General features: G+C 42.5%; 3 protein-coding genes across 3 annotated transcripts; 1 reads left to right on the top strand and 2 right to left on the bottom strand.

Annotated features, from left to right (window-relative positions):
* Positions 1-349: 349 nt before the first annotated feature.
* Positions 350-3,472, bottom strand: rnf151 (ring finger protein 151; the record flags this gene model as incomplete). The annotated part of the gene is made up of 5 exons (XM_083687626.1): positions 350-626; positions 987-1,216; positions 1,547-1,643; positions 1,950-2,095; positions 3,389-3,472. The coding sequence occupies 5 exons, from the start codon at positions 3,470-3,472 to the stop codon at positions 350-352; spliced, it is 834 nt and encodes a 277-aa protein (XP_083543752.1).
* Positions 3,473-15,499: 12,027 nt separating this feature from the next.
* LOC310816701 (glucose-induced degradation protein 4 homolog) lies at positions 15,500-17,866 on the bottom strand. Its single transcript, XM_083686979.1, has 6 exons — positions 17,479-17,866; positions 16,942-17,001; positions 16,716-16,823; positions 16,520-16,621; positions 16,233-16,363; positions 15,500-15,977 (listed from the first exon to the last, which is right to left on the bottom strand). Exons 1-6 carry the CDS (start codon positions 17,665-17,667, stop codon positions 15,914-15,916), a joined length of 654 nt encoding a protein of 217 aa, XP_083543105.1. The 5' UTR covers positions 17,668-17,866; the 3' UTR covers positions 15,500-15,913.
* Positions 17,867-18,097: 231 nt separating this feature from the next.
* Positions 18,098-20,803, top strand: atpaf2 (ATP synthase mitochondrial F1 complex assembly factor 2). Its single transcript, XM_083688084.1, has 8 exons — positions 18,098-18,460; positions 18,589-18,633; positions 18,751-18,899; positions 18,995-19,092; positions 19,172-19,252; positions 19,373-19,485; positions 19,723-19,838; positions 20,069-20,803. The coding sequence occupies exons 1-8, from the start codon at positions 18,328-18,330 to the stop codon at positions 20,204-20,206; spliced, it is 873 nt and encodes a 290-aa protein (XP_083544210.1). The 5' UTR covers positions 18,098-18,327; the 3' UTR covers positions 20,207-20,803.
* The last annotated feature ends 162 nt before the right edge of the window (positions 20,804-20,965 follow it).

Genomic DNA, 20,965 nt, shown 5'->3' with positions numbered 1-20,965 from the left:
AACTTCCAATCTACTTTTTGCCTCAAATGCAGATATTTTACCCTGATTTTCTGATTATAAAACCATCAATAAGAACACATATGCACTGCAGAATATACAAAAACTTTGTCAATAATATTCACATTTCTTCTCAAACATACTTTTATATGAAAACCATTACCTCATCACAGTTTTATCAATCTTTTATAAAGCCCCACAGCTGCTTCTGCTGCTACATCTGCTGGCGCTGCTCTCCCCTGTCGTCTCCCCCTCTCCCTCCCCTTCCCCTCCCCTTAAAACATAGTTTTATATAAAAAAGTAATTATCTCATAACAATTCGATTAATCTTTTATAAAGCCCAGTTCCCTTTTTAGGAGCTGCTGCTGCTGCTGCTGCTGCTCGCACCGCTCTCCCCTGTGGTCTCCACCTCCCCCTCTACCTCTCCATCCCCCTCCCCTTCTCCTTCCCCCTCTCTCTCCCCTTCCCGGTCCTCCAGATCCTCCATGACCTCCAGGCTCTCGCAGATGAGTGCCACCTGCCTCCTCACGTGTGTCATGGCGGTCTGCATCCTCCTCATCTTCCTGCGGAGGGCACTAGCGATGGCTCTGTGGCTCTGCCTCTGAGCCTCCACCTGCTGCCTCAGCTGCCTGGAACAGCAGTAGGGAAAAGTACCTTGTTAATGCTGATCTAAGGTCCATTTAGCATTTTTACCCCCAAATGGTTAAGTATAGCATAGCAGAGGGTAAAGCTGATCCTAGATCTGATCCTATGGGCAATATCGATCCAGATACCTATGTGTGAGTAGAGTACTGGTGAGAAAACACACACACGCACACACACACACACACACACACACATGCACACACACGCACGCACGCACGCACGCACGCACGCACACACACACACACACACACACACACACACACACACACAATCAAGATTCAGGACACCCCCCATAATGTTTATGGTTCTGTTGTTAAAAGTATATAGCCCAACTTAGCACTCACATGTAGCAGTTGTGCTGGGCCTGGGTGCCCTGGGTGAGCAGGGTGCCACAGCCCATAGCACATAGCTGGCTCCAGTGCTGGCAGTGCTGGGAGTGGGCCTCCAGGTCCTGCCTGGGCACCAGGGACCCACAGCCCTGGTGGGGGCATGGAACACTCTGGAACTGGCAGGAGGAACTGTGGAGAAACTCATCAGAGAGCGGAAAGATGGCAGAGCAGCCCTCATTTTGACACTGTTAGGGAGAGAGTGGAGGCGAGATGGAGGAGAGAGAAAGAGGGGAGAGGATGGAGGTGTGGAGGGAGGATAGGAGAAACAGGATGGTTGGGGTAGGGGAAGAGAGTTTGAGAGAAGAGCATAGTAACTGTCATCAATTGCTTGGATGATTTATGGGGGAAAAAATGATTTTATATGAAAGACAAATTGATGTATGAGATAGGGAAAATGAGTTCCTCCACGCTTGAAAAATCTTTCATACTTTGTGGCCCTCACACCTGGCTACCAAAGTAATAAGTACTCTATTATATACTTTAGAATAGAATAACACGGCTACAGTATGACTCACCTTAATCCTGAGGCGACTGATGGTTTTGCTCAGTTTGTACATGACGAACATACAGCTGGGACTGATGGGCTTCCTGCAGCAGGGACAAGTCTCCTGTCTGAAAGTGAGTGAGGTGGAATACATAAAAGATGGAGTGGCAATATTTTCTTTAGCATATTCTTTCAAATGTGCTCTTTGCTAGGCTATTGTCTAGGGATAAATTAATGGATTAATGACAATAACTGGTTGCATTATAACCCTTGACTATAACAGCATGTTGATACAATGTTGTTACTACAGCAATTACATTGTTACTGCACAGATATAGAGGCAACTTCATGTAAAGTGTTAACCACATCATAAATGGGTTGACCATAACGTAGATTATTGCCTTATCTAACTGTGTTGACATGCAGCAATGTACCTCTTAAGCCACTGTAAGATGCACTTTTTGCAGAAGACATGGTTGCAGGCCACTCTCACAGGACACCTCAGGACAGATCTGCATATGGAACAGATCAGGTCATAGTCTGGGCCGTCAACAAACAGGTCCACATCATAACCCCCGCTCTGAAACAGAACACACTGTGTCGGTCCGAGAAACAATTCAATACAAGGGGATCACATTCAGACTTTTATGAAGTGAAAATCTCAGGAGAGTGGACAGGCTAGATAGATTTAAAAGTTGAAATTGGTTTCATGTCAACAGTACAGTTCATGTTGTCATATTCCATTACTGCCAAACCACAGTTCAATATTACAATAGTTGTAATGAAATAAAGAGAATAAATGGTCAGATTATATGGTTTTCATTCTGTCATCCATACCATACATGCATGTGAAAGGAAATGAAATACCAAAAATACAAAGCAATTTAAGTTTAAGTTTGAATACATTATAATCCATATCTAATCTATACACCAATACAATGCATCATTATATTGAACTTCTTGGTTATACTGATATTTGTTTTACTCACCATATTTCACAAATCTGTTGACAGTCTGTTGATTGTCATGCAGTCACAGTTGCCAGTGAGTTGCCATTTCCCCAGCTCAGTCCTACAGTCCCTTTAGTTAAGACTAGGCCTACATGTCAACATGCCTAACACAACACAACAAATAGCCATGTGTGTGGGCCACAACAATACACTGCTAAAACAACCTGGAAATAAAACTGGGATCATTTGACCCATAATCATTCAGGGGGTCCTGTAGTAAAGATCCATTACGTTCCTTTTCTCTGAAGTTCCAGCATCCACAGACCAGTAGCTACTGGTTTCAAAAAAACTTTGATAACATCCAGAGCAACTGACCAACTGACCAACCACCTGGATGCCTTTTCTCTCTTTTTTTTGGTACTCTCCAGGTTTTACTGCTTTCAAAGGGGGAGTTGCCATGGATACTGAAGCGGTGCTCTCAATGGCCGTGAGCTCTAGAGCTTCCAAACAGCATTCTCTTGGTGCTCTGCCATAGAGAGAGGGCTGTGATGAATGGCTCTTTCAGAAGATAGTGGAGGTTTCTGTTCAGAAAGACTACACTTTCATTTAATAGCATTTTTAGCAATAATAGCCATCTTTAGAAAACAAATAAATAAATAAAAAGTATGTAACTTGATGGGCTATCCAGTACTTTGTAAACCTGGCTAGAAGTTTATAAAAGCCAAGGTTAAGTAAAAGAACAGTGAACAGAAGTTTGCTGCTATATAATAAAGTATAGTATGTGTCCATTTTATGTTTTTCAGTCCCTTAGGAGCCAATCATACTATACTGTAGGGGTTGTTTGAAACTCTTCAGTCAAAGGGAACATCACTTTGGCCTGGGTAAAATATATTAACATAAACCACATTATTTCATAAAGTTACCTGAGTAAAGTGGAGCAGTCCAGCAGCAGAGGGCAGCAGCCCTACAGCAGAGGAATGGTTGTAAGTACTTCTTGATATTGCCATAGGCATACGGTCCTTATTACTTGACATTTACAGATAGCGATAGAGAGGTCTGATTTTCAATGTGTACAAATAAAGATTTCTCTCATTTTATGCATGTAGAATACTGTAACAGGTACTCAACCTAGTATCGAACATTGTAAAAATAGCGCTGCCAATGCATAGCAACACACTTATACTGTAACCCCAAGTTTTACTTCAAAGATGGTTTAATTCAGACTTCTGAATGAATGAATTTGGTTATTTGAGGTCTGGGCATGATCAACAGTGCATCCAATACAATACCACAAAATTGCACATACTCTGTACGTATTCTACAGTATCATAAAAACGAAACAATTCAGTGGGTCATAAAACGTGAGCTTTTCCAGCTCGGAAGTAATGCCTTTATTTCCCTAAAGGATGGATCACACAATCTTTAAGTAGGAAACAGAATCATAAATACAAACAGTTCAGTGGGTCATAAAACGTGAGCTTTTCCAGCTCAGAAGTAATGCCTTTATTTCCCTAAAGGATGCATACAATCATACAATTTCTAAGAAGGACACACTTCCTGGGTTAATATTAACTTTACAACATCACCATCCCTTTATCTTTTAACAAGGTGTACAGTAGATAAGATTTGTGATTGATGCTTCTGTATGTATTTTACTACCATAACAGATATAATAATAATAATAATAATTATTATTATTATTATTATAATTATTATAATAATAATTTTAAAATAATGCATTTTATTTTTCTCAATACTCAAAGACACTATTTAATGGAGAGAACAAGAATAGATAAATAAAAAGTAAAACAAAAGCACAGTCAGTAAAAACAACAGTAAACATAGTTAAAGATTAAAAGCTAGTTTAAAAAGATGGGTTTTGAGGGATCATTTGAAGAAGGAGAGCGTGCTGGATTATTTGATGTGGTTTGGGAGAGTGTTCCAAAGAGTGGGGGCTGCAGTAGAGAAAGTCCGGTCCCCCCAGGTCCGGTGTTTAGTCCCGGAGATGGGGACAAGGAGGTTGGCATCAGATGACCGGAGACTGCGAGTAAATATAAATGAACTACCATCGATATACAGTGGCACAACCGTGTGAATAAAGATAAAGATTAAGATTTCATTTCATTAGATTCTATCGTTCGCAATGGACTGTCATGACCTGATGAACAGAAGAACATAATGTTGTGAATTGTTATGGAAAATACATTCATAGAACTATTTTCAGGTTATACACTTTCATATGACTGATACAACTTGTGTAACTACTGTGATGACATTTTCTCTTGCCACTCCTCTAAAGTTCTATAGCCATTGTTCTGAGAAGCACTGTATGATTTACCATATGAACAGCGGTGATCTCTGAGGGAGTGGTAGGAGAGAGCAATAGTGGGGGGACAGGCGCATCCTGTCGATAGGTATGAAATGTTGAACGGCGATTAATCAATAAGAAAGTCTCCCCATTGTTCATTCTCTCCCGCCCTTTCTCACGTAAGCACAGGCCCATCAGCCGATAGCCTTGGCGACGCCTGTATTATGTTTAAACTGTATAAAAGACGAACCTGATCATTGTCTCTTTAGACTTGTGCTGAACGAACCCCGGTTCTACGCTGGGCTGCTGTTACGCTCTTGTCTCTTGTTTGCAAGCAATAAATACCGGACTCAGATATTGTGGCTACTCAGGACTTGTTTCTTGATTCTTACCTCCGAAGAGCTAAAGTACAGAGTGGTAAATCCTAGACTTCCACCACAGAATGCATCATTGGTCAGGACATACTGTACAGATTGTATTTCAGTCAACAATATTTGCACATGTGTCTACCTTATATGTGTGCCTTTACAGTAAGACACTAATAGCGCTAAGGAATAGCATGTTATCGGTGACCATAAAACAGAGACAGGATGGCTATTTGCAGTATGCTATTTGCAGTTTCAAATCAAATGTGGAACTTTTTCTGGCACATACGGTATATCCAACGTTTCTGCCTGCAAATTATTTCATTTTAACCTTACCCTGAAAAGAGTAACAGTAGTCAGAATCAGCGTCCTCTGAAAACATTCCTAACTGTTGTAACCTTCTCCCACTCTTAGCCAGAGTTCAAAGAACACTCATACGCCTTATCTTTCCTGTTTCCGATGTGTTACTGTATATTACGACACCTTAACATCTATTCCCAGCATCATCAAGGTGTGTTATTAGTTATCTTCGTTGTGTTTGCATATGGAGTCAGTCATCATAATAAATATTTTATGAGTGACAGTACAAAGGCACTCCTATGGCAAACCAGTTTACTAGTAACGGTATTTACAGTATAAGGCAATCTGGGGAAGTGTTGATAGGCAGCATCTTACAGTAAGCTCTTACAGGACACATAGGAACGCCCTTTCTACTCTTTTCTTTCTCCTTCATCAATCTGAAGATACAATAGCTACAGTCGCACTCTGGGACCATATATACTGAAAAATATATGCACTCACTGCAATGTAAGTCGCTTTAAGCGTCAGCTAAATGGCATATATTATTATATTATTATTATTATTATTATTATTATTATTATTATTATTATTATTATATTATATCCATGTCTCTTTATCAACCGACATCCTCATTAGGTCTGATTAGGTAACTAAGGAAGGGTTTGTAATTTCCAGTTCAGCATTCTATGTCACAGTTTGACTACCAACTAGTCTACTGTCGATAAACAAGCATGTTTGATACCATTCCTGATTCCATTCCATGCATTACAACGAGCCCGTCCTTCAATGTCCACCTCCACCAGCCTCCCCTGCTGTATTGGTTGCCAAATGAATGGGCTAACAACTGCTGTCTCTGTTCATTTGTTTTGCAGTACGTCATTGACCGTCTATGCCAATGATGCAAGAACATTACGAGAGCAGGACTTTCTTGTAGATCCACTCTCAAGGTTAGGTGATACATCTAAAGTTGTTAAGACAAAAGAAAAACTACATTCTTATTGTCAAAAGGTATTGTGTCAAGGCAGTGTCTTATGCAATCCTTTCCCTTTGTCTATTCATTGTACAGAGGAACTGGAAGTCATCTCCTCATTGAAATAAACAGTTTGGACACATATAGGTTATTGCTTAATTATTGATAATCTCCACCTTCTTTTTCTTCTTTCTCCTTTTCTCATGACTTGTTCTCATCTCTTTCTTTCAATTTGTGGATTTGTTGTAGGCTATCTGTCTCGCTTGTGTTAATTTGCAGGCATCTGTTTGCATTATGTCTTCACATGCAACTGGTAGTGAACAGTGTGTGTGTGTGTGTGTGTGTGTGTGTGTGTGTGTGTGTGTGTGTGTGTGTGTGTATAGTTGTGTGCGCACGTGTGTGTGAAAGAATTGGATGGAGGGGGAGGGGTGACAAGCTGTTCACAGTTTATTTGTCAGCTAATGGATTCTAGAGAGAGTTTATTACTGTAACTGTTAGGGTTGACAGGTAGTGTGATGGAACCAAGTGCGGAGAGATACTCAGACACAGCGTAAGTACTTGAAACGGGGGTTTTAATACAAAAGAGGGGAATGGGGTACAAAGCAACACGGGGACCAAACGGCAAAACAAAGGTGGAGAAAACAAGCTCCACTAAAATGAGGTACACACTTAACAAGTGGAATAATACGGGGTACGGGGTTATCACGGGGACTGACGATACGGACAGGCAGACAGGGTACTCACAACAGACAGGGAGAATCTCGGACGAAGACATGGGGAACACACAGGCTAGTTATACAAACAGGGGACAGAACACAAAGGTGATATGTTTCAGGGTAGATTGGGAGGCACTGACCCATATAGCAGGTCTAGCGGGTCTGGATCTGTTCCTGCTGGAGGACCAGGCGAGCCCTGGAGGCCAAGGCAGCTTTGCGTGTCATGGTGGTACATCGGGTCAGGATCTCCTGGGCCCGGGGTCGCGGGGGCACCCTGGGGGCAGTGGTGGCCATCTTACAGGAGCCCTGAGAGTTGGAGCTGGAGGAGGAGAGGCTCTCATCAGTGCTGCTGTGGCCGCTGTCGCTTTCTTCGAGCTGGGTTGAGGACCTGGGGTGGCCTGGGGGGCTCTGGGCCTCCTCTCTGCTAGAGGACGAAGAGGAGGGCCTGCTCTGGGCCAGAGATTCAATGCCTGAGGAGCTCTCAGAGAAGAAGCTGAAGTCTAAATTGGAGTCGGACTCGGTGCTGGTTCCGCTGAGGCTGCTCTTGCGGCTGTCTGACAGGTGTGGGTACTTTCTGTGTGTCTCTCTCTGGGTCGGGCCAGCAGGAACGGGACAGGTCTTAGACAGAATGTCCAGAGAGCGTGCCTTCTGTAGGCGGGCTGCCATGTATGGTTCACCCCTTGGTTGCTGCAGGCTGCTGTCCTCATACAGGGTGGGCAGGTAGAGATTGCCAGATTGGGTTCCCCCAGTTGCCAGGTTGAGAGAGGAGCTGTGCAGCTTCCTCTGCAGGGTATGAAGGCCAGTGCATGGATTGTTGTAGGGCAGCAAATACATGGATGGAGCATAGCCTGCCTTGCCATTGTACCTGAAGGGGACATATGCCAAGGGTAAAATAGGTTATTTTCATTCAAGGGACATTTTGAGTCCAAGGCTCTAAGCTACATCTTTGTTGGTCTCATCTGCCATCACTGGTCACCATCAATCATCATTTGTCAAGTGGAACCATCATGCAGAAAAACGCTCTTAAATAACCACTGGATTGTCTGCTGTACTACTGTCTGTGTATATGTCTGTATTGATTGTCTATGTTAATGTTATTGTCTTGTTAATGGTTGTGATATGACACTTGATCTGAGCTTTATAACATGCTGTACTGAAAGCAAATTCCACCAACCTTGATTGTGTGGTCCTTAATAAATGATTTGATTTGATTAAACCTAGTTAACAGCTCCAGGCAGCTGTCTATCTCACAAAGACAATGTGTTGCGTCTGAGACAAAAATTCCAGACAGGATAAAATACCTGATGAGCCACCAGCCGTCGTCTGACTTGCGGAGCAGCTCCACCACAGCACCGATGGGAACAGATACCTCGTCACATTTCTTAGTGGAGTAGCTTCTCACTGCACAATACAAGGCGTCTGAGGGCCAAACCAGGAATGGGGTTAGACGAGCATCACAGCATCGAGCATCACAGAGATTCCTGTTATTGACTCAACCAGCACAATCTAAACGTGTGCCATAGGGGTGCCTTTTTTTCAGTAAATTGAAATACAGAAATACCTCATGTACAAGTATTCAGAGCCTTTGCTACAACACTCTAAAATGCAAAAATGTCATCAACAAATCACTCAATAAGTTGAATTGATGCAAGGATAATAGTTCATGTAATTTTGGAATTAATATCTTTGTTTTTATAGGGTCTCTGATTCGCATAGGAATCAATTACACACTGTGTGGATCAGGTTGTCATTACAAACTGAGCAAATGGAGAGGAACAAAACTGCTCAGGAATGCAACCCTGAGGCCTGGGGAGACTTGCAAAAATCTACAAGGTTGAATGGTGGAGAGGAAAAAGCACAGTCGATGGGACAACATCACTCTACAAAATTGGTCTATAACCAAGTGATACAAAAAAAATCCCTTAATGGAAAATAGTCTATCTCATATCCATAATTGTGTTTGCAACAATGAAATTGTTGTGGCTGGAAATGTGTTTGGTGCAAATCCGCACCATCTCTCGTGTGAAGAATAGTGGTAGCTGCATCAAGTTATGGGTATGTTTGTCACTGGCAGGGCCTGGGGAGTTTGTCAGGATCAAGAGAAAATATTATTTATTTGCTGAGTTGGTAGTGACATCCTAATCCTACAGTGTGTAATTGATTCCTATGCAAATCAGGGACCCTATAAAAACAAAGATATTAATTCCGAAATGACATGAACTATTATCCTTGCATTAAGATGGACTCAATTCAACTTATTGAGTGATTTGTTGATGACATTTTAGCATTTTAGCTAATTTTAAGAGTGTCATAGCAAAGAGTCTGAATACTTATGTACATGAGGTATTTCTGTATTTCAATTTTAATAGATTTACTGGAATTACTAAAAATGTGTTTTCGCTTTGTCATTCTGGGGTATTGTGTGTGGATTGATGGCAAATTCTTGAGTCTATAACACAACAAATTGTGGAAAAAGTGAAGGGGTCTGAATACTTTCCGAAGGCACTGTACTGGGGAAGCTACAGTATGGCAAGTAATGAGGGATATTTTCCCAGCTCAGGACTGCCATCTAGTGTTCGGTAGGCTGTAATGAATTGGCAAGGGGCAATGTAATAGACTGTATAATCATACTCTATGGTAATACTTCATACAACACGCCAAAACATTATGTAAAGCACCACATTAAATCCAATTACTGGGATTAGCTAAATGGAGATTGAGGCCTACACTTAAACTGTACATACAGGTATCTTACCCCCAAGGGGAATTCCACCCAAGTAATTTTCATCTTCCTCTTCCTCACACATCTCCAGGTAAGGGGCAGGGAACCAGGCCAGGTGTTTCTCTGCATTCTCTACCAGCCACCAGCCACCAGGGTCTTTGATGAGCACCTCCAGCTTCTCATCCAGGGCCACCTTAAAGGGTCTGTTCTTGGTGTCCTTGGTCTCGTAGGGGGCCATACAGCGGTACGTCTGGGTAACAAACGGGTGTGTCACATTGCCCATGCTCAGACGATGTCTACTCATGTCCACCGACTCCCCCGGCAGGTCGTCTGAGGGCAGGATCATGATGCTGTGGAGAGGAGACAGACATGAGAAATAAACGTTACTCTTTATCACCTTCAGACAAAGAACAGTGTGTTTGTGTGTGTGTGTGTGGGCGGGGTGGGGGTGGGGAGGGACATTTGCTGCAGACATGATCAGGTGAAGCTGTAGCCTACCTGTTCTTAGCGAAGTCTGACTTCAGGTCATGGTCTTTGGGCATGAAGAATTGAATGACCTCGGAACTCCGGGTCACTATGGAGTCACATCTCAGCAGCTCAACGCAGTAGTTCTCAAGGAACCTCATGCGACAGATGGATTTACTGAGGCCCTTCTTCTGGAGGTTTGTCTTCCTTGCTCTGGCTGAGGTTTAAAGAATCAACTTGATGAAGACATACAGTGATAAGGAGAGCTGACTCGATCACTATAGTCTATTCATTGGACACAGACAGCCACTAGATTTGAGCTGATTAGGTATGCATTGGGAGGTGGAATACTGTACCGCTGAATTTGGGAATCACTCTGTCTCTTCTCCGAAAAGGGTTTTCAAGTGGGAACCTCCTTTTCAATTGCCTCTGTTGAAATACATTGAGGAATAGTAGTTTTTAACAACAAACACAAAATACTGAATTGACAATTATTATCAATCTGATAAAATATTTATCAATAATCTTAGATTTGTTTGGGTGTGTATAAGATATATTACTCACATGGAATTTTTTGAAGTCCTGGAATGATCTGTACACAATCACTTCATTCTCATCTGACCAAAATACAGAGATCATGAACATCTGTCGGGAAAAAATAAATACAAACATTATTATTATTATTATTATTATTATTATTATTATTATTATTATTATTATTATTACTTTACTTTACTTTAAATAGCCTACATCGAAACCACTTTATACAAACTTGGGACACAAATCTAGAGTATCTGCATGATAACGGGAGAAGTGACACCACGGACACGACGCTTGAGCAAGCTCCGATGAAAAGCTCAAATCCAGTCCATTCTAGACCAGTTCAGCGTAAACACGTCAGTAATACTATTTCGAGCGACTGGTTGAGGCATTAAACGAATCAAACGAAGTCAACCAGCTAGATAGGATAATAACAAATGTTTGTTATATGAATTACCGTTAAAGAGGTACAGAAATGCACTTAATAAGGTTTACACATGTTGTCAATAAGTTAACAGACGACCCCAAGCTTGACTTTTGTTGCCTTTCGTAATTCGTACACGGCTAATAACATATTTCTCATTCTAATGGTTTACCTTTATTTTGGATGCATCTCTGTGCACCACTCCAATAATGCGTGCACTAACAGCGTAGCGCTGCTGGTCACTCATCGCTGACTTCGTCTGTTCTCTTCTTATTATCTCACTTTTACCTGCCTCTTGCTCTGACACTGTATCAGTACCGTGCATTGATGACAGGTACAGTGAGTACTGTCTGTAAATACACTTTGGGAGAAGGCGGAGTCGGAGTTTCCAGAAGAGATGGAGTCGAAGTTCCCAGACGTGATGCAGTCGCACGTGAATTGAGGGGATAGATGCTGCGCCTTGCCGTAATGCACGTGTTCTATTGAACGGCAGGCGTCACCCACACTGTTAACCATTGTTATCTACAAGAGATTGAAACCTACTTGTAAATTATATAACCTGGCATTGCACAGCATTGCATGGTGTGTTGATGCAAGCTTGGTTAAACACTTGTCGATTGATTCGTGTTATTCTTCTTTTTAAATCAAAAACATTTATTCACATCTGAAATAAATAGCAATCATTCAACTACCTAGGGCATAAGAGAATCAATCAATCAACCAACCAATCAATTGGTTATTATTTGTATAACACAATTCAAATGGATGGGTGGATAAAATTAGTTCATAAACAAATAAATAAAAAAAGATGACTAATAACTCAAACTAAAACTAAAAGCGTGCTATGTAAAAGCAAGGGTAAAAAGTAAAGTTTTAAGATGTATATCAGAAATGTCCATAGCATCTCTCTGGCAGACTGTTCCACAAGTTGGGGCCATAATAACAGGGTATCAGATTCTGCTGGCTGCTTACCAGGGGAGGCTGGTGGAGGCGATGTGATGAACTGGTGCATACCTAAAAAGCATATCTGATCAATACTACATGGTGCAAAGCCATGTAGCGATTTGTAAACAAATAAAATAATCTTAAAATCGATTCAGACTTCAGCCCAATTTCTTTTTTTTTGGTAGACAGTAGAGCATTACTGTAGTTAGTTCTGCAAGTAATAAAAGCATGCATAAAAGCAAGCTCAAACCCAAACCCTGAGAGAGAAACTGCCCTCTGGCAATGTTCCTCAAGTGGCTCAAAGAGTAAAGAGTGGGTGGGGCGGCAGGTAGCCTGGAGGGATCTGGATGTGAGCTGGTGACTGGAGGGATCTGGATGTGAGCTGGTGACTGGAGGGATCTGGATGTGAGCTGGTGACTGGAGGGTTGCTGGCAGCATATCCAGGTCCCTACCACTGCCGTTGTGCCCTTGAGCAAGGCACTTAACCCCGAATTGCTCCAGGGGCGCTGACTTGGCTGACCCTGTGCCCAGAGCCCAGCGCTCTGTTCTCCATTGGGGGGGTGTGCACGTGTGTTGTCTCGGAGGGGGTGTGTGCAAAAAGACCCATTCCAATAATTGATGTGAATTGATTGCATGGCAAATAAACAGTATTTCTTTCTTTCTTTCTTTCTGTCTTTCTAAAGAGTAAATAAATAATAATAAAAAAATCTCAAATGAGTATTCAGAATGGCATCATCCACTGTTGTGGCCGATCCACTCTAATATTTGGGACCTCTTTTCAACAAGCCTAATCTGTTTAGCTTCACAAGCCAGAGACCTTTGGCACGGGGTCTATTTCTCGGACTCCTAATGAAATCCTGCCTGCACGTGCAATCACTTCAGACCCATCACCCACATGTAATTTCCCCACACATGTCCTGATGGGGGCAGGGTAGAGGGGCCTGGGCGAGAGGAGGGGGCGGTCACAGGTGGCTCTTCAAAGTGAGGGTGGTGAGAGGGAGCTGGCGGAGGGGGTTATCCGGCACGGCGATCTGAGGGGCGCGGGGGCTCTGCACTCGTCTGAAGGGGTGCCAGAACTCTACCACAACCCTGTAGTAAAGGTCAGGGCTGTCCAGGGCCTGAGTGGACGTCAGCACCTGGACTAAACTCTGCATGTGCCTGGACACAAGGAGGATGACTGTGTGTTTTGGAAGCATTCACCGCCTTGTACACATGCATGCACGTGGGCACGCACGCACGCACGCACACACACACAACCTGACCAGCTGTATCACTGCCTGGTATGGCAGCTGCTCTGTCCTAGACCGTGAGGCTCAATAGAGGGTGTGGTGAAAACAGCTCAGTCCATCATGGGCCCCAAGATTCCAGCCATGCAGGAGAAAGGCCAGGAGTATCCAGACCTGGTCCAACAGGCTCCGGAACAGTTCCAACCCACAGACCAACTTGATTGGTCTGATTAGCCTGTTTCCTAACAGTTTAAATGTTTCTCATGTTAATCTGTTAATGTTAATCTTTTGGCCTGTTTGACCATGAATACGTCCATTGACAAACAGCTGTTTTTGATGTCGATACAGTTTTACAGTTTGCAGCAAATTGAGGGTGTTACAAACAAATTGGGAAGGAGTCAGAAGCCAACATATATAGGTTTAGTCCAACCAGGAAATTGATTTATAAAATTATGCCTTTTACTGTAACCATCTGAAGGCTTTATGTTGAGGAAACAGATGTTATTTTCCCGTCCATGTACACCCTTTGCTTCACGTTTACAGGAAAACATTGGTATAGTACCTTCACAGGGAGGTTATTTCACTATGGGTCTTGAAACATTAATTGTTTGTATCACTGTAAATCGTGGATATGAAAACATTTATGTCACACTGTTATATTACATTTATGACACACTATAACATGCTATAAAAGCATACAATATCAAGTAATTTCATTAAACATGAATGAAAGAATTGAAAGAATGTCGCTTTTTCCATAAACTTGCACTACAGTATTAGTACAGTATACAGTATTCTCTAAATGTAGAACATTAGGATATGGTAAATCACCAAAGACTGAGATAAAAGGGTTGCATAAACAGGGTTTCCCTCACACATTTTGTTCTGCTGTTCTCTTGTGGTCAATTGAAAAATAGAAACACCTTTGGTTAAACTAAGCTTTGGTTAAGCTAAGCTTGTTGTAAACAACAAACAGGGTAAACAACACCAGAGTAGTAATGGGTTGGAGCAGTGAGCTAAAGATGACTCACAAAAATGCATTCTTGAATGATACCAATTACGTCTGCAAGGCTGAGACATGTTCATGAATGGCCTAGTGTCAAGCTACAGTAGTATTTTTTTTAATTCAGTAGCTCTTATTCAGTTCATAAATAGCCATCATCCTCAGTGTGTTTGCGATGGATGATTATACAGTATAGGTACAGATTATACAGTCAATCAAAGAAAGACACAAGAACGGGTGTTTTGATATGATTTACTCCATTCCTCACAGCCAGTCAGGACACACCCCCACAGCTGTTTGTCCAGTATCACACACTTACTGGTATAATACATTTTGATAAGCTTTAAAAAGATGGCACCATTGCATGGAAAGGGCAAATGTCAGGGGGGAGTGCTTTAAAAGGCGATAAGACAAAAATACTTCCTTTAATGATAATAAAGATAGACATTTTAATACTATTATGATAGAATAAATCTTGTTTCTGAAAACTAGAGCTTGATGGTTGAAGACTGCTACTTTGACAATGTTGCATAGTTATAGATGAGAGGGAACCCGAGAGAAACTTAGGCTGTTTGAAAGACAGAAAGGAAAGAGAATGTGAGTGTAAAATACTGACTTTATGGGCTAGTAACATGATCAGATCCACCTGTGTGCAAATGAAACCAACAATACAAGACCCACAAGCAATTAACCATACCACCCAGTCTTTTCCATAGAGCTCCATAGATATTAGCAACATTGCTCTGAAGCCTTGAGTCACTGAAGAGGTAACTTGCAAAATCTCTTTGCAGGCAATAAGAAAGAGCGTAGCTTTGAAAGAAATTAAAAATGCTGTCATTCAGCCATGAAGTCGTTAAAGCTCCAATCCAATGCACCCAAGCTTTGTTAAAACTTCTAAGACCTTCATTTCACATGCTGCATTGTTCAGCTTCAACAGAGATCCAACAGGTGATTGGAATACATCTTCAGAAGAATCATTCTGTCCATGTTCAAAGTCTGTCCTCAGCTTGAACAGAATCAAAACATCCCCCCCCCCCCCCCCCAGTAGTCGAAGGGTATCCTCAACTTTACTTATAAAGTGGCTCAAAATACAAAGCAGCAGAGCGAGAGAAAATTAGCTTAAAAACCAGACATTAAAACATATAGAGAACGTATAAAGCATCACACACTGCTGTTGCCTAATCCCCGATGATTGAAGCTCCATTCTGGGAGCAGTCCATTCCCTAGGTCGGTCGATCCATCCATTGATCCTTCCATCCATCCACTTTCATCTGTTAAATCTCCTGTCCAACAGACCTCTCTCCATCTCTCCGTCCTTTGTTCCTTCTTTCTGGACCAATCTTTGACAGGGACATCCTTTGCATGATAACACAGTTGCCCCCCACACTCCCCTTTCTCAGTAGCATCTGCAGGCCTCTGCTCTGGCATAAGTCCTTCTCTACCAACAGAGCCACAATGCCAGGGTCACCGAAACTCATATATGGCTGCGCTGTGTTCCGGAACATGGGTGAGATTCAGGGACTGGTACCTGTGAGGGGGAGGTCAACGTGTTAGCAAGGAAACGAGAGGTAGCAGGGAGGAGAAATGCACAGTTGAGCAATTCTTCCTAACTTGGCTGAAAACATTCATTGCACCCTATGCATTGGGATGTGGACTACATTCTGACCCTGATAAGAGCACATAAGTATTCATTTTGAGCGAAAAAAGCATCTATCAATTAAACCAGTCACAACACAGCCATTAACAACAGAGAATATGTTGTCTATATGTTGTCTCCTTTTACCATTCAGAGAACCTGTGGTAGTAGTACCCCTCTATGGTTGCTGTGGATTTCTGGAAGCAGATGTAGTAAAAGCCAGCAAAGGAAGCACCGCTGATGTCTTTAATAGTGTGATCTGGAACCAGGAACTGCTCCTACAGGTACACAGCGGGAAGTGAAGAATTAGAACAGTACTGCCATTGTTGTAAAATAACAACAGCAATGTTATTTGGTTGGTCCAGATTTTCACTGGAAAAGTTGGCTAATATTAGAACAGTCCTGAGGAGACACTTGGTCGAGCTGAGGCTTACCTTCCACCTCATGAAGATGTAATCAGAGTTCTTCAGCTCTTCATAATCAAAATCATCAGAGTTGAACGTCTTTGCATACTGGTAAAAGGCCTGGAACTGGCCCTGCAATCAGAATATAGAACAGACTTCATGAGGGACACTAGCGAGGTCTCACAATAAATGCAAAGTGCATTTAATGAAGGCGCACATCTCTTACCCAGTGCTTGCGATCCACATCCTCATCAGCATCCCACTTCCTAGTCAGAAATGGACGCTTTCTACTGATGATCTCTCCAGCGAAGAACGTAGTAAGCGTTGGGTACTCCTTTATAACCAAACAGAAAAATACATCTACATTTTGGTCTACAAGTGTGATGAAAAGTAGCTCTTGAAAATGTTTCCCTGTGAACCTCTTTGGCACAGCCAAGCAAGCTCTCTCTCACCTCTGTCAAACCTTTAATCTTCAAGTATCCACATAAGTATGAATCTTCCATGGTGACATGCTGAAAGGAAAAAGAACAGCTCAAACACAAGACTTGATAACATGGCAAAGGGGACAGCATGTCAATGCTCACCCCATATGAGTGAGGTATTATAGGTATACCTAGGCTAGTTCATTGATGTCATGTCAGACAAAGCAGGTGACTAAGTGCAACTCTACCAGCTGGATATGTATGCTATAGGCTATAGCCCACACCACAGTATACGTACTACCAGTCACACTGTTACTTGCTGTATGTGACTGTGTTACTGCATTTCAAATTCCTTATTTGTGTATGTGACTAAAATCTATTGGTTTCATGCATCTATGCAAGAGGGCCGAGCCTCAGATAACGATTACACTATTTACCAACCAGCTGCCAACACAGAGCTCAGTAATTTTCCAGTACGTTGTCAATCAGTGCATGTTTTACATGTCAGCAAATCCAAATCACTCGTCAGCTGACTAAATGCAACTTCCAAGTCTCATTCAATCTCACCTGCAAAACGACCTCAACATCGTAGGAGTTGCCTTTGCTCTTCTGGTGTCCTCGAAACTTGGAACCGCTGTACAAAAGCGAAGTGACAACCCCAGGCTGGTGGGTGTTGATCGGGGGAGGCGGGATAAGCGAGGCCGCGGACGCGAAGGCCATGGGGGTGTTACTGAGGTATTTAGCGGGGACAGGCATGGTTCTCGTATCGCGGGGCTGTCACCGACCGCGGTCAGTGGCTGTCCTGGCGATAGATGTGGGAAGGGGGTTACGGAGAGCACGAATGAGGCGGCTCACCTACATTCAAATCCCTCCAAATCTGCAAATACTTCAGTTACCACCAAGCTCCCATAAAAGTAAGAGGACTTCGACGCGGCGCCATACGGCAGCAGCATCCACCTCCCTCATTAACCAAAGGATTTAAGTGGTCTAAAAGCTCGTTGTTCATTGGCTTATTGAGCGAAATGCTTCTTGGGATCTGCGAGGATGTAGTTTTGCTATTTTGTGACACTGCGTTGTTTCGAGCTGATCGGTAGCACGTATGAAACTACATTTCCCATAGAATTGGATCTAATGCCAAACATGCCATCCGTCAAACACGGAAGGTCACACTCATGGTTATGTTTGGAGTAAAGAAACTATACAGGGTGAGTAGTAAAAGTCCAAACGTGATTTTCCAGATGGTTATTTGATAGGGTTAAGATCTGTAGTCAACCATTAACCACACAACGAGCATACATAGTAACGCGATAAAGACAAGGACGTCTGGCAGTCGTAGATCTAGCTAGAAGGTAGCTACCAGCACAATTTCATAGCACCACTTCATCTGCGGGAACTCAGTTCTAGATAACTGACGCGATGCTGCGGAATCTTGTAAGGTTGCACAGTCGTTTGGGCCATGCACCTTCGACCCACACAGTGTTTCCAAGAAGACGTCAAGCTCTGCCCCCCCTCTCAGTGAACTCCAAGACCTACTCCAGCGCCACAGTTGGTAAGCTGCTGATTGTGTCCACTTTGGTAGATGAATACCGTACTCTCATTTCATCAGAACTTATGCTGGCAATATGCACAATTTACTGCACAGTTTCTGCAATGTTGAATCTCTTTTTCTATCAACAGAAAGAAGGAAATTCTACCAGGACGTCAGCTTATCCCATGGAGATGGTAAGAATGGTGACTTATGAATGGACTAGGAGTCAGAAAGTGTGTATTCTTCCTTGATAGATCATTAAACAGTACTTGTGGAGTGAAGTTAGGACACTTACAGTGCCATTCATGCAGGTGGCTTGTTTGAGATCAATCTCGACCGGCGGAAACTAAAGACACCGGGAGGGAAACTGTTCACTGTCCCAAATGAAGCTCTCGCCATTGCCGTAGCAACAGAATGGGATTCTCAGAGGGACACACTCAAGTTCTACACCATGCACTTGGTACCACCTTGGATTCTGTCTTCTTTGAATGTGCATGGTTGTATTTGTTTCCATGTATGTGTTTACTGACTTGCGTCATTTCTCTCCTCTTCTAGACCACTCTCTGCAACACAGCCATAGATAACCCAACAGAGCGTGACAAAGACCAAATGATTACTGCAGCTCTTAAGTTCCTGGAGACTGACACTGTCTGGTATGCAACTCATTTAGAAATGTAGGAATGTTTTATTGTGGACATTGTAACCATGTGTAGTTATGTTTTCTTCCTTCAGTTACAGAGTTGAGGATCCCCCAGCTCTAGTTGAACTTCAGCAGAATACGTGGGACCCAGTGTTGCAGTGGATTGAAAATAGGTTTGTCTCACATTTGAGTTGATTTTACTGTACATAAATGTACATTATTCACATGCCCTCTCAGCCAAGAAGGGGAACATATCTTGAAGTGTTGTCTATTACATTGTTTAATCTTTCTAGATATGACGTTGTCATCGGCTCTTCTGCCAATATTCTGGGGCCGGAGATCCCAAAGGCAACAATGGATACTTTCCGCCAGCACCTGGGCTCCTACAGCTTTTGGTCCCTGACAGGTATATCAAAGAAAAAAATGCATTCTGTAAAGCCCCATCTTTTATTAAAGATTTTTTATTTTTTTTAAGAGGGCAGCAAAGCTCAAAACTACATGCTTCACCTTTAAAAAATACTACTTATTTATGGAGTCATATGGATGTCATTCATTCATTCAGCACTAGATTGAGAAAGAATCTGAGGATAAATGTCTCTAATGTATGTCTGTAGTTTATGTTCTGGATGTGTCCCATCTGTAGGGCTTGAGTATGTGATCACCCAGCTGAAGTCAGTGGTTCTGGCTTTGGGGCTGATCGACAGACACCTGACAGTTGAGCAGGCTGTGCTGCTGTCCCGACTGGAGGAGGAATACCAGGTACTGTATGATAGAGTCTTTATGTTATGTCACACAGAACATTACTCAGAGAGTTTACAAAATGATTTCTTAGTCATGTCAACATGTACAGCTATCTACTACAGCATGTGGCCCTTCTTAAAAGTGTAAAATTGACAAGATGTTTGTTCTTTTGCCTCTCTGTCTGTACATATCTCTCCCCGTCTCTTATTGTCTCTTCCCTTTCTCTCTTTCTCTCTCTCTCTCCACAGATTGGGCACTGGGGAAATGTAGAGTGGGCTCATGACTATGACATGTTCGAGTTGCGAGCACGTACAGCTGCAGGAGCTCTGTTTGTGCATCTGTGCTCCGAGAGTCAAACGGTCAAACGCAAACTCCTACAGGACTGAAGAGGCCTCAGGGATTCCTAGAGCCGAAAACACAAATACAGGACTATCTGAGAACATACAACAAAGGCAGTGCTTTTGCTCTGACTAGAAAGTGATATTGCTTCTGGGGACTTGAATTTATCTCCTGTTTTGTCCTCTGGAAGAAAAAGTCCCAGTATATTTGATATGTCCTGATCAGTGACAGCTGTACTGACTATCTGCGGCTTATAAAATGTCTGTGTCATTTCACCTCAGTTAAACAGAAACTGTCACTCTCCTCTGCCACAATCCCTTGCAGTAAGGTTCTGTTCTGTACAGTGCTGCCAAGTAACAGCCAAGTATGATATGAATCTCTTCACCAGTTTGCGGTTTGAATCAGTTCTCAGTCATCAGTGACTTTTGGAAACATTGCATGTTTCCATGGAAACAGTGACTGTTGTTCCTTCGGGGTAGGAATGTTAATTCCTTGTGCCCTCTGTCTCAGTCCGGATGTCTCCCTCCACTGCATTATGGTGTAAACCATTTGTACAAAGTTGCCTGTGTTTTTCTGTTTGGACAGTAACAATTTAGTAAATCCATTGTGTCAAACTGACTACAGAGTGCATCTTATTTATTAAAGTACACCTGTTTTTAACCAGACTAACCCTATGTAGCTTTATAAGGTTGACCTTCTCTGCTTCCTGACTTGTTTATAGTTTGTTTTGTAAACATCAATTGTGTCTCAAGTGTGTTGCATTTGACAATGTACACTGCACAGATTATAGCATAATATCAAACATT

This window comes from Argentina silus (genome assembly GCF_951799395.1).
Source record: "Argentina silus genome assembly, chromosome: 16".
Taxonomy (NCBI): domain Eukaryota; kingdom Metazoa; phylum Chordata; class Actinopteri; order Argentiniformes; family Argentinidae; genus Argentina; species Argentina silus.
This window is presented reverse-complemented; position numbering and strand designations above follow the sequence as displayed.

Bases quoted from the DNA above. Each gene is read 5' to 3' on its own strand.
- LOC310816701 (XM_083686979.1), bottom strand. From the start codon at position 17,667: ATGCCTGTCCCCGCTAAATACCTCAGTAACACCCCCATGGCCTTCGCG. The intron at 17,002-17,478 runs GTGAGATTGAAT...TTTTCCTTTCAG, and splicing joins ATGTTGAGGTCGTTTTGCAG to CATGTCACCATGGAAGATTC. The intron at 16,622-16,715 runs GTAAGAGATGTG...TTCTGATTGCAG, and splicing joins ATGTGGATCGCAAGCACTGG to GGCCAGTTCCAGGCCTTTTA.
- atpaf2 (XM_083688084.1), top strand. From the start codon at position 18,328: ATGCTGCGGAATCTTGTAAGGTTGCACAGTCGTTTGGGCCATGCACCT. The intron at 19,486-19,722 runs GTATATCAAAGA...TCCCATCTGTAG, and splicing joins CAGCTTTTGGTCCCTGACAG to GGCTTGAGTATGTGATCACC. The intron at 19,839-20,068 runs GTACTGTATGAT...CTCTCTCCACAG, and splicing joins GACTGGAGGAGGAATACCAG to ATTGGGCACTGGGGAAATGT.